This window comes from Polypterus senegalus, chromosome 18 (assembly GCF_016835505.1).
Source record: "Polypterus senegalus isolate Bchr_013 chromosome 18, ASM1683550v1, whole genome shotgun sequence".
In the NCBI taxonomy this organism is placed as follows: Eukaryota; Metazoa; Chordata; class Cladistia; order Polypteriformes; family Polypteridae; genus Polypterus; species Polypterus senegalus.
In genome coordinates this window covers 92,911,506-92,924,320 of record NC_053171.1, presented here as the reverse complement: position 1 = coordinate 92,924,320, position 12,815 = coordinate 92,911,506, and the positions used below count along the sequence as shown (strand labels likewise).

Genomic DNA, 12,815 nt, shown 5'->3' with positions numbered 1-12,815 from the left:
GTGGTTACTCTCTCATGTGGGTGTTAGCATATCATAATCTCATGGACCAATAGTGTCAGTTTTCCGCATTCGACTTATATGACTGACATTATAAAATACCAGAAATTATATGGTAAAAAAAAGTCATGACTTATCAACAGAAGAACTTACCCGCGAGTATATACGGTATTTGAAGATAAATAAGTTCAGCAAAATCTTGTGCTGAAAATTTTGCAGATTGTAGTTTTTCTGATGCAGTTATATCTGGTCTTGTGTTGGAGTGGTGGCCTGTCCAAGGCAAATACCTACCTTTTGCCAGGACTTAATAATCCTGAATTGGATTAATGTTTGTGTACAGTAAAGTTTTAATATTTGACTAATTACAACCGTGACGTTCTTGAAGCCGGTCAGACTGAAAGGCAGCAAAAGACAGATCAGCTCCAGCTGCCACTTCACCACTTAGTTTGAATGGATGCCTTTGGGATTTTCAAAACAAAAATAGATGTTGTTGTGAAGTTTGCTAGTTGCATCTTAAAATATACTCAGGCGTTGATTCATTTTGACATTCGTGGTTACACGTTTGTGTTGCCCGTGCTGTGTAAGTTATATTTGTCCCCACCTCATTCAGCAAGGAGGGATCATGATGGTACATGACTGTTGGCGTTCAATCCACTAGATCCATGGTTGGTTTTCATTCTTGGGTCAAAAGGATTTTTCACAGGCTTGCATACTGACAGCTGCACTGAGAATATATGATGTGTTTCTTAATATCTGATGTTCTGTTTCAAAGCATGATGGTGTGTTCATTGTGTGTTGTTTTCTGTTATACTACTGTTAGTAGTCTTTTGGAGACAAGATTCTCTCTTTACACAGTTGACTATGGAATATTATTTCAGGTATTTGAATGCTGCTTTTGACTACAGTACATTTTTAGAGATGAGTATTCAATTACTTTGGCAATAGTACTCACCCCTTGCAATTTCTTCAGAAAAAAATTGTCCATAAGTACAAGGCTTTTTTTTCCTTTAAATCCAAACATCTTGGTAAGATGTTTTGTGCTGTGTAGTTTTGAGTGGTTGACAGACAAGTATGCATCAGAAGTTGAACATGTCTATTACAAATCTCCACAGTGCACTCATTCATGCTAAAGTAGTATTAACAGTGTATGATATAGGTAAAAGTACCCCTCCATAACATTTTGGCAATGTTTTGATATGTAGGACATATTATTCTTGGTTTTAAAGGCCATACAATGTGTAGAATTTAAATGGCTTTTTTGAAAACTTAAAGCAAACACAAAAATATTTAATTTATTTTGTTTCCCCCACCCTACCCTAGACATCTGCCATCAGATTCTAGATCTCTACTCTCAAGGCAAACAGCCAATTCCACAGCAGCCTCCAATGCAAGAGAAGGAAAAACCTCAGCCATCACCACAGCAAGTTCAGCCTCCTCCACCTCAGCCGATTCAGACTACTACACAGATTCAGACAGGCCCAACTAAGAAAACCTCGCCACAGGCCAGTCCACCAAAGCAAATCAAGAGACCTCTTGTAAGTTGATTTTATTTATTTGATAGTAAGGCTTTATATAATAAAATGAACATTGTTGACAACCATGTTATTATTATTATTATTATTTTTTTTTACCAAGTCTTACATACACACCAGTGTTGAATCTGTATGAGTTCTGAAATTCATGATTTGTATTTTATGTTTTCATTCATTTAATTATTGTAACACTGTACTATTCATCTTTGTAAATTTTCAAATAAATAGTTGTTCTTAGTGTGTTAAAACTGGGTATAAAGTAAAACTCCACTAGTTGAACACATTGGAAATTGAGCCAGGCTACATTTATGGAATTCTGTGAAACTGGATATTGTTTACAGGTATAACATAAGACACTATATTACTGATGCAACCTTTTTTTTTTTTTTGCTGCTTTGCTCCTACACGTCATGTCAAAAGTTATGTGCACCTGTTCCTTTTTTAATGTTTGTTATTGGTAAGGGAAATGATGGAGTAATGTGTTTTATATTTGTGGCACCAACACTTGGTTCTGGTCCAAAATCGATTGACATTATTTTTTTGTTTGTGATTTATAGGTGGTTTCACCAAAGGAGGAAAATAAAGCAGCAGGTATACAAGGTGAGCATGTGGGCTCAATATTATTATTATTATTACTAGCAGCAGCAACCCTTGTTGCCTGGATAGCTAATTTTAAGCTCTTGTCCTTTTTCAGTCTTTTCTGGTGTTTCACATGCTTTGAGGCACCATGTGGCACTGTCCTTAAAAACTTATTGTATAAATGTAAAAAAAAAAAACGCAAAGGCATTCACAGGGTTCAACATTTTGGATCCAAAGTAGTCTTTTGTCTCTTCCTCACGAAGTGGAGTTATGTGTGCAAGGGTGTGGAATTGTACAGGATGAGCCAAAAAGAAGTACCATGTTTCAAACATTTATTCTACAAAAACGCTACAACATAAAATAAATTTCATTACAGCACAAGAAAGGGTATACAAAATAGATTTTTTTCACTGTGTTTTAAAAATGTCCAAGACGGTGACCATCATTAGTGATACACTCTTTGAGATGATTTCTGAACACTTGCATGACTCGTTCAGCCATTTCAAGGAGAATAGCACTGACTTCGTGGCGAGTAGCATCCTTGAGGACTTCAGGTTTTTGAGGCCAGTGTGTGTATACCTTTAGACTTTAAATAGCCCCACAAGAAGAAATCACACGGAATGATATCGGGCGAGAGTGAGGGCCACCCAACATCGCTGCACTGGGAGATCAGCTTCCCCGGAAACATTTCCCGCAAAACTTGCATGGATCTCCATGCTGTATAAGGTGTTGCTCAATCCTGTTGAAACCAGGCATCCACCACATCCATTTCTTCCAGTTGGGGCTGCAAAATGTTTTCTAGCATTTTGATGATTTCTGAAGTGACGGTGACCGTTGTTCTCCCCTCCTCAAAAAAGTAAGGGCCTACAATGCCAAATTCTGCAGTGGCACACCAAATTGTAACACGCACACTGCAGGAGTCTCTAAAAAGTTTTTGCTTATTTACACAACCATTCAAATGGAAATGTGCCTTGTCACTGCACATGTCGCTGCACATTATTTTGTATGAATGGAAATTGAGGTTCTCATTGCAAAATCCTCCTCAAAGACGTGTTGGAAATGCCTAAGGCAGATACATGTTTGTGCACTGAACGTCTAGGAGACTGCAAAACTAATGCCCTTACAGCTTGGATGTTTTCAGGTGTTCGTACAGTCCGAGGACAGCCTGGAGAGTTTCTGTTCAATGTAGTACCCGTCTGTTTAAATTTAGCCATCCACTGAAGAATTGTTTTCCGATTTGGAACGTCACCGTTAGGAGCAATGCTGAAGTGCGTTTGGAGGGCACGTTGCGTAGTGATGATTGATTTGTTGTTTTTGAAGAACGCTTTAACAGTGAAAGCACAGCGTGCACCGGACCAAGGCATGTTACTGACTGAAAACTACAAGGGATCGCCTATCAAAGGACCCCCAAAGCAACCCACTCAGTTGCCTCTACCTCGCGCAATGACCTTTGGCTCACCCTGTATAAAGAAGAAATACACACACATTGAGCTTTATATATTTGATTATTATCTTTTATGCATGTTTATAATAATGCTGTTGCCTGCATGCTCTAGTGACCATGTACTTCCTGATACTGTAAACCACACAACTATATAAAAATTCTGAGAAACCATTCTATTGGTGAATGTCAGAAATTTAGTTTGATACATTGACTGCTGGACCATGTATTACCAGGACGTTGCAGTATAGGTCTACGCATATCTTCTTATATAATACGCTACCGTGGCTGTTCGTTTGTCTGTCCAGGATTTTAAATCACCTGTAGCTCGAAAACCGTTTCACCTATTGACTTGAAATTTGGTACACATATACTACATGACATCTACTATCCGCTTTTGGGGTGATGATTTTTATTACTCGTTATTTTTTTTTATTTTATTGTAGAATCATCTCTTGGCAAAGCGCAGCAGGGCGGCCGTGCGGCGCATGAGTATGGGCGCCGTTCTCATTCCCGACCACCTTCGCTAATCATCCTTGAGGCAGAATGAACGCTTAAGTGAAAAATTAAAGAAAACGTACTAAGTAATTGCAACACAAAAACTAACTTAATCAGTTTTAACGCGAAAAGATACCGACGAAAGAAGAGAAGCAGCGGGCCGCTAGGGTGGAGAAAAGAAGAGCTACTCAGGAAACAGCAAGCGCATCAACCTCTGAGCAAACAAATGCTAAACGTACAGAGAAAGAGTCTGAAAACTAGGAATGCTTAAGTCAAATGTATTCATTGCACCTTATTGTGCAGTACGCCGTTACTGGTAATAAATAATTAATCAAAAGTTGCAAAAAATACAAAGAATTGTTTTTGAAAGCAACTGTCTTATGATCAACATTAACTGTCAAAACTCTGAAAATGTAAATAAAACCAATAAAAAAAAATATAAAGAAACTTACTTTATTTTCACCAGAAGCATGATTAAAGAAATGCTTTTGGGGCAACTGTCCGCATCAGTGCCAGGGGCTAAAGTTTCCCTATCATCCAATTGATTGTCACTATCTCGATCACTATCATTATCATCAAAATATTCATTTTGCAACAAATCTACTTGTTTCAAAACATCAGCAGCTTTATTCCTTTTTTTTTTTTTTTTTTTTTGCAACGACATAACTACGGACTATCTATGTATAACACTACTGTATTTCCTCCCAAAAAAAAAAATTCTAAGGCCATCCATTAGATGGCAGCACTATACCAAGTAATTGAGACACGGTAGCAAAGCTTGCCAACATTTATAGCGGCTGTATACTGAGGTCCTATAGTGGATAGGCTCAATGAGATGCAAGGCAATTTGTACCTCACTCACTCACTCAAAGAGTTAATAGATTAGTTATAAAAGGCAAACCCAATTGTGTGCTCTGAAAGAAAATCACAAAATTATACTTTTTATCATTTGATATCAGGTACTAAGAGAAGTACAAAAAGAAATTCAGTTTCATGTTATAAATGTTAAAGTTTCAAAAGCTGTGTACACAGCTTGGAATACATATACATATGTATATGTACTGTACAAAATATTTAGGCCTTAAAGACCATATTAACAAAATGACTTGGAGCCATACTTGACATAAATAAGGTGTTGAGGCAAGTCTGCAACAATAAAGAAAACGAAGGTCATGAATTATATGATGCACTGTGTAAAATAACATCTAGAAAAACTATAACACATCAAATGTTTAAAGTGCTTGGTTTTGAGCAGAAATAATAGATTTACTTCAGTGTAGTTATTTTCCCCACTTGCCTAAAAGCAGTGTTCTGGGGTATCCAGGTGTTGGTTTAAAACTTACTAGATTTAACACTTTGCTTCTTAGATGTCTCTAAGAGTAATGTTTAAGTACTGACTACATACATGGGTTGAGTCCCACTGGGTGAGTGACATAATGCATAAATCAACAAATCATATGTAACTGATTTATGGTAGCAGAGACAAACACCAATTTACTAATTTTAACACGCATCAAAACCAGTTCCATAAATAAAAGTAATACACTTGCCGTTTTCATCTCTAACATTTGTCTCATCCTTTGACATAATTTAAAAATAAATAAACTAAAAGTTCAACTCTCACTTTTAGCTTTTGGAACATCTTCAAGATGTGACAGTGGTGATGGTGCGTGTAGTGTTGCAGATATGATGCTGGATAAAAATGACAGTTCTTCCTTAAGTATATTGTCATCTCCTTGAAGATATTTTTATCTGGTTTAAACCAGCTTTCCCATGATAAGGTACATATATCTATCTCCTACATGGTTGATGAAGTGGCCCGGTACTCTGGGCTGCTTGTAAGAGAAACGATGAGTAGTCCAGTTTTGTAGAAAATAATTAGCATTATAATCTTTGCCATTGTTAAAATTTGCAATGAAGACATATACATTAAGCCAAAAAAAAATTCAGATTTATAGTCTAAATAATATCGAATATTATATATAGCCATATTGAAAATTTATAGCAAAGGAGCAGAAAATGCATCTGAAAAGGTTAAAAGAAACTGAAAAAACTTGCCATTAAATAAACAGTAAACAATTTCTACTACTTTAGTAAAAAAAAAAAAAGAGAGAGAATTTAAGAAATCTCAGAAATGCACCAGGAAAAATCATTGAAAAAGGGTAGCAAATACTGAATACAGTACACACCCAAAATTCATGGGGGTTACGTTCCTAAAGCACCCACTAATTGTGAAAAACTGCAAATTTTGGATGTGGTTAAAAAAATGTCTATTTTTATAGGTTAAACCCTAAATATGCCCCCAAAACACTTTAATTTCAAACTCCGCTTAATACATTACCTAAAAAAAAAGAATGTAAAGGTAAACCTGTATAGCTGTACTGCTATGTCTCCTGCAGTGCTAGAATGTAAAATACCAATGTTGCAACTCTATGTACTGTAATTCACGCAAGCGCGTTTTCATTGCCAGAAGCCTTAGAAGGTGCAGGGCATTTCAGCAGCATCTTGGGGCTTTAACAGTTAAACTGCCACATACTTTCGGGTTAATGCATCTCTGGACACCAAAAACTTTTTTGCTGCACTTTTTAAGTAAATGTCACAATTCACAAAGAAAAGGAGAAATTTTAATGGAACACATTTTGTTATGCAAAGAGCATCACCATTACTGCAACACCGATCATTTTACACACTGTTAATGAACTGTAAAAACTACTTAAAAAAACTACTGGAACAATATATACAAGGTGCAACTTATGCCATGGATGAAATTCAGTAAATCACAGAGCCAACTGTGCTTGAGCTGGCTGCACTCAAGCACACAGAGGTAAGCGCTAACGCTTGCAGGGTAGTCTAGTGCAGCGGCTCAATCCCAGGGACAGTGAGGCTGCAGTGCCGCAGGGTGTCATGCCTGGGTCACAGATTTGCACAGAAACACAGGAGATTGTAGAGACAGGAACTTTATTCAAACACTACAAACAAACATGTCTTGGAAGTAAAAGGAGCTTGGTATGCAGTTAGTTCTCGATTAAAGAATACACAAACATCATAGGGGAGCACAACGGGAGCGGTACCCCCAACAGAAGCAGAGGATGTCTGGGGGAGTTGAGAGAAACAAAGCAATCAGCCAAAAAGGACAGGTGCTGTTCAGGCTTTTAAGTAAGCTTGTGTTGCGCGAGAAGCATATCACACGACAGAGCAGCTTCAGGCAAGCCCAGCAAGTAAGGGAGCAATGTGAAGGTAGTCTATCAGTGCTTTTTAAGGAGTGTCCATGTCTACTAGGGGTGCGTTCAGCCCCCCTGCTCAGATTGGGCTGGCAGTGGTTATGAGCTGGCTGCACAATGAATGTACGGCACTGACTGATCAGCTTCTGCGTGCTCGCAAATGGCACTGGGAAACGACTATAGCCGGTTGTGCCGGTTTAAGGGTTAAAGTGAACAAAATGGTAAACACAAGAACATTCAGCTAGAGATGCAGCAAAGAGGAATGAATAACACTGTAGCGGTCCAGTGCCACTAAGGTTCGCACAATCAAGAAGATGGCGATTTATTTATTTTTATGGTGGAGATTCCAGGGATGCACCCAGCCTTGGCCTGACCTGCATGCACTCACAAACAGATAAAAACAAAGCAAACAGCAAATAAAGAATGTAATGAAAACAACAATACCAACCCTGTTCCCCTTACGGCGATTACACATTAAATACAACAAAGCACAAACAAAACGCACAAAATAAATAGATCATGAAAAACAAAAACGGATGAAATTTAAATGATGAAAATAGACAGTCCAGAGATCTGCACATTGTGTGGGAATGTAAAGATAGTCCTGCTGCTAGTTTCTGAAATGGTGAAGACGAGTGGACGGGTTCAGGAGCGCTCCTTTCTTTGTAGGATGGCCGTGAGTCCACTTACAGTCCTCATGTACACACGCAGACAATCCAGATGCACGAAACGATCCGGGACAAAATGAATAAGTACAGGTAACCCAACAGAGAGACAGGAACTTGAAACACAAATTACAAAAAAAGTTTTTGTTTTTGGTCACCGGCCCCCTTTTTAAAAGGTGCACTGACATCCTTCGACCCCAATAGCCCCAGCACCCTCAGCAGAAGACCATTCGGAGGCACTGTAGGGACTGCTGGGAGTTGCAGTTTCAAATACTGTTGGCTACTTTCACCATCCCAAGCTGCGTTTTCCTCTACAGTTGCCTCCTGTTCTCTCTACAGTACAGTATTGCCACGAAAAAACCCATAAAAATTGTGGAGGATATTTGCGGTTTCTGATAGCCATTATTAAATAGGTTCTAAGGAAAAATCTGTGAATGCCAGAGGCCGCAATTTCCGAACCGTGACTTCGTGGGGGTCTACTGTAATTAATTATTTTGAGTGGAATACAAGCAGGAAATACCAGCGACAGAACTCCCTGCGAGACAACAGTGCTATCACTTCACCACCGTGACACCCCCATGTGTGTAGTTATTAACCGTATTCAATATTTAAACGAAATTATATGTAAAATGTAGCATACACACTTTAATGCATTTCATCATGAAAGTGGTATCAAGTACAAATCTAAAGATTCTAAATGTGCATAGAGTTGGGATATCATACATTTAATTTGTTCTGTGTGGTAATCTATTGCTGCTTGTCGCTGCTGTCCGGTTCAAGAAGCTTGTAGCGATTAAAAACTGGGATGACGTTTACGATGGTCTGCATTATTGATAAAGTAAACTACGAGGTTAAAGTGGACAATTCGAGATTAAAGCCAAAATTTCCACTTTAATCACAAAATACACGTTTTCACCGTGTCCTTTATTTTTTTCTCAGTGGCGCAAATACAGCGCTATACATTATGTTGTTGTTGTTGCAAAAAAAAAAAAAAAAAAGACGGCACAAAAGATGGTATGTGAGAATTTTAAAATGGATCGTGTCATTACGATCGGGAATATGCGATGCTTGAATATAAAAGCACCACAAATGCATATGTATGTCGGCAGTTTGTTTCACCACATCGAAGCATTCATCCCATAGGATCTGCATAGAGGCTTTCTGTCACATGAAGATAGTAAACGGAGACACTGACATCACATTTCAACTTTTGACACACTGCGTCCCCCGACTTTTTGCTGGTACTGCAACTCGCCCAAGCGTTGTGCTAATTTCAGAGGATCTGCTCAGAGGACGCGTGAAATGAACGCTGGAAACACGTGGCAGCCATGATGCGTACGCGTTCTGAGCGTGAAGTATAAATCGGCCCTAACTCAGACAGGCTCAGGGAACTGAGGCTCAGGCAGAATTATTTAGATTAAATAGTGAGTCACATACTCAAGGATACTGTTGGAAATAAAGGGAAAGTGTACCATGTTTCATGTTAGTTAGACACGCAAGTAAGAATTTTATTGTACTATGCACATGTGACAGTACCATTCAGTTACGTATGATGAAATCCATAGCATTATTTATTCTTTAGAAAAATCATTTTTGCTTGTCATCTTTGAAAGAAACAGAACAGAAATAAGGGATAGGCTCCAAACCCTACTCTGGGAAAATTGGGTTTAGGAGATGGATGGATGGATAGATGGGTGGAATGACAGAAATAGGTGGACATTAAAACTATTTAAGAGAAACTACCTTTGCATAACAGTTGAAGAGGCAATTTAAACATTTGCCCAGTTAAAATACCGTGGAAGAAAATATTTAATTTAACAAAAACTTTAATGTGAATTCCAGAATAATCCCTGTTAAAGCAGTCTCCAGTCTTTATAGCTTGAAAAATGTCCCAACCCCTCTGGCCACAAATCTTACACTACTCAGTTCATACCAATAAGAGCGGTGTCATGTCTGGTGATCCTTAGTTAGAAAACATTCAAGTTTATTGCTTACAAAGATCATTAATTGCCTTTATCAGTATCTGCCTTTCCTTGAAACTATAAAATACTTCTTTAACAAAACAGAACATAATTACCTTCACATACCTGTAATGAATGCCTGTGGAAAAATTTTATAGGTATGATATACTTGGTAACTTCATATAAATATTCAGATTTGGTTACAACTTAAGAAAATAACTAGTATAAAACTATTTAACATACTTTAAACCCAGTTCACTACTTACTGTTACACAACAACATCTATAAAGTTCACAGAGCACAATACAAACCCTGAATAGACGCATACAAATTGAGCATATATTTTCTGCAATACTTTCCTTGTTTTTGATACCGTATATTGGGACTGTCTTGCGAAATGAAAAATCAGCATGCTAGATTCCACTTGCAACACTTAAACAGAATACAAAAGCTATTCAACAATATCAAAGTGAAACCGATCAAGAAGCCACATGAAAGACTTGCTCCCCAGGTAAGACTGTTACAGCACTGGAATTTACAATTTCATTTTGTAATATTTTGGTTTCTTGTAGGATTAATTATCAGGAGATGCTTTGTATAGAGAATGGAGATCTATTTATTCAGTAGTTGCTCAATAATGTGAAAGAATTTTAATGAATTACTAGATTCAGCAGTAGCTATCAATGTTTTATTAAGTATACTGTAACATAATGTAGACTGCTTAACTCAGTTAGTTGTTTGTAGGATTAATTAAAACGTGGATACATTATACCTGCTAGCATGTAACACCAAAAGAGATGCCTTCATGTGAAGCTTTCTTTCTACCCAGTCAGGGATTTAGACCTGATCAGAATAAAGTTTATAGAGAAATATTCTTAAACACAAACCTCTTTATTTTCTCTTTTCTTTATGATATTCTCCTTTTTTAAAGCCTTTTTTCCTTCATCTCTTTTCTGTAGAACCAGTCCCTTCTAAAATTCCCAGACTGGAAACTCCTCTCCCTCCATTACCAAATGTGCAGCCTCCCCCAGGTAAGTGATGAGACTAATTTAAAAAGCAAAATATACTCCCATTCTGTGTGATCATTATAGGAATTATCTAAAACTATTTGTAATAAGAAACCTCTTTGAAGTTAAGTCAGAAAAGGGGAGCAGAGTGTTTCCCAAGTCAGTATATGTGGATCTAAACACTTCTATTTAACTCTTGTGTTTTGATATGAAGCAGGTAGGGTGCCTGAAGAAGGGGCCTGAGTTGCCTTGAAAGCTTTCATATTGTAATCTTTTTAGTTAGCCAATAAAAGGGGTCATTTTGCTTGACTTCTCGCTATGAAGCAGGAAAAAGGATGTAGGGAATCCTCAAAGTCTGGGATACACTTTGTATTGAACATTGTGATTATGCTTATCCAAAGAATAAATATGCTTGAGAATAGTGAATGTTTGCTTGTTCCAGAAAGGAACTAGCTGGTTAACGAGACAATTGGCTAGCTAGTTCACACTACTCAATTACTCATTGAAACAAAAATGTATTGCAAATATGAGGTGACATTAACCATTTTATTTCTATGCATTCATGTAGTCTAAGGTTAAGGTGTACACTATATGAAATGAGATTTATCTTTTTTTTTTTTTTTAAATTGTGGTTATATTGGGTTCAGGACACTTGAGTAAGACTGAAGGTATTCAAAGAAGTTAATGGTCATTACATACAATATATGGTAATCACTAAACAATGTCCCCATTAAATTTTAGAACGCAAACCTCCTTCTGTGGTGGCACCACCTGTAGTGGAAACAGAAATGGCAGCAACTGGTGATACTATTGAAATACCTAAAGGTCCGGCTCCTCCTCCACCTCACCAAGCTCCAGTACACCAGCCACCTCCAATACCTCATCGGCCACCACCCCCTCCTTCCAGCTACATTCTGGGAATGTCTACTTCAAGTTCCTATATGTCTGGGGAAGGTTTTCAGAATCTACAGTCAATGATGAAGACAGAAGGTCCTTCCTATGGAACAATGCCTCCTGCCTATGGACCGCCAATGCCATATCATCCCCATGTTTACCCACCTAATCCACCACCTCCAGGGCCTCCGCCTCCTGCTAACTACCCGCCTCCAAACCTTCCTCCTCCAACTCCTGCCTATCCACCTCCGGGTTATAATCATAATTACCCCCCACCTCCAAGGATGCCACCTGGTCATGGTGTTCCACCTCCAGGATTAGGGATTCCATCAGCCACCTTCCCACCACCACCTGGACCCCCTGGAGGGCAGCCTCAAGTACCACCCCCATTACCGCCACCTGGAATGCCTCCAGTAGGTGCTATGAACCGAGGTGGTTGGCTGAGATAGATAGGAAATAAAATAACAAGAAGACTACATGCAGCAGTGGAATATGTTAGTCTGTCAAAGTTTTGAGTAAGTAAGACTGCTAGAATTTGCTTGCAAAAATGTTAACATACGATTAGGAGTTATGTGATTTTTTTTTTTTTTTAATTTTATTATTATTATTACAGAAATAGTAAATGATCTTGCAAGCAGCAATGCAGTTAAATTAGAAAAGCTGTAGATTGCTTTTTTTGATGGGGTTGGAGGAGGGAAGGGATTCCTTACTGTCCAATTCTTCATTTTATAAAATTTCCTTTTTTCTTCTAAATATGTGTTAATTATTCTACTCTACCATAATGTGTATATTTTGGGGTGTTTTAACTCCAACAAGTTTTTTATTGCCAAATATAGATGTTTTGATAATTACTGTTCAGCTTGATATGTCTCTCTGTGCATTTCTCCCCAAAGCCTCACAATACTCAAGGAACGTGGTCATTTGTTTGAGGATGGGTCACTAGGTCTAAATATAAAGGAAACGTGAGTTGAAGGCATGCATGGAGATGCTGAAGTGGCCAGTTGTCTCTCCAGAGAGATT

At 38.0% G+C, this 12,815-nt stretch overlaps 1 protein-coding gene across 1 annotated transcript in view; it reads left to right on the top strand.

Annotated features, from left to right (window-relative positions):
* ccnk (cyclin K) overlaps positions 1–12,647 on the top strand; it is a 28,878-nt gene extending 16,231 nt beyond the window's left edge. Inside the window, exons 8-11 of the mRNA XM_039741914.1 lie at positions 1,318–1,532; positions 2,087–2,129; positions 10,854–10,925; positions 11,643–12,647. Coding sequence (XP_039597848.1) covers positions 1,318–1,532; positions 2,087–2,129; positions 10,854–10,925; positions 11,643–12,244 — 932 coding nt within the window. The 3' untranslated portion in view covers positions 12,245–12,647. The remainder of the gene's footprint in view (positions 1–1,317; positions 1,533–2,086; positions 2,130–10,853; positions 10,926–11,642) is intronic.
* The last annotated feature ends 168 nt before the right edge of the window (positions 12,648–12,815 follow it).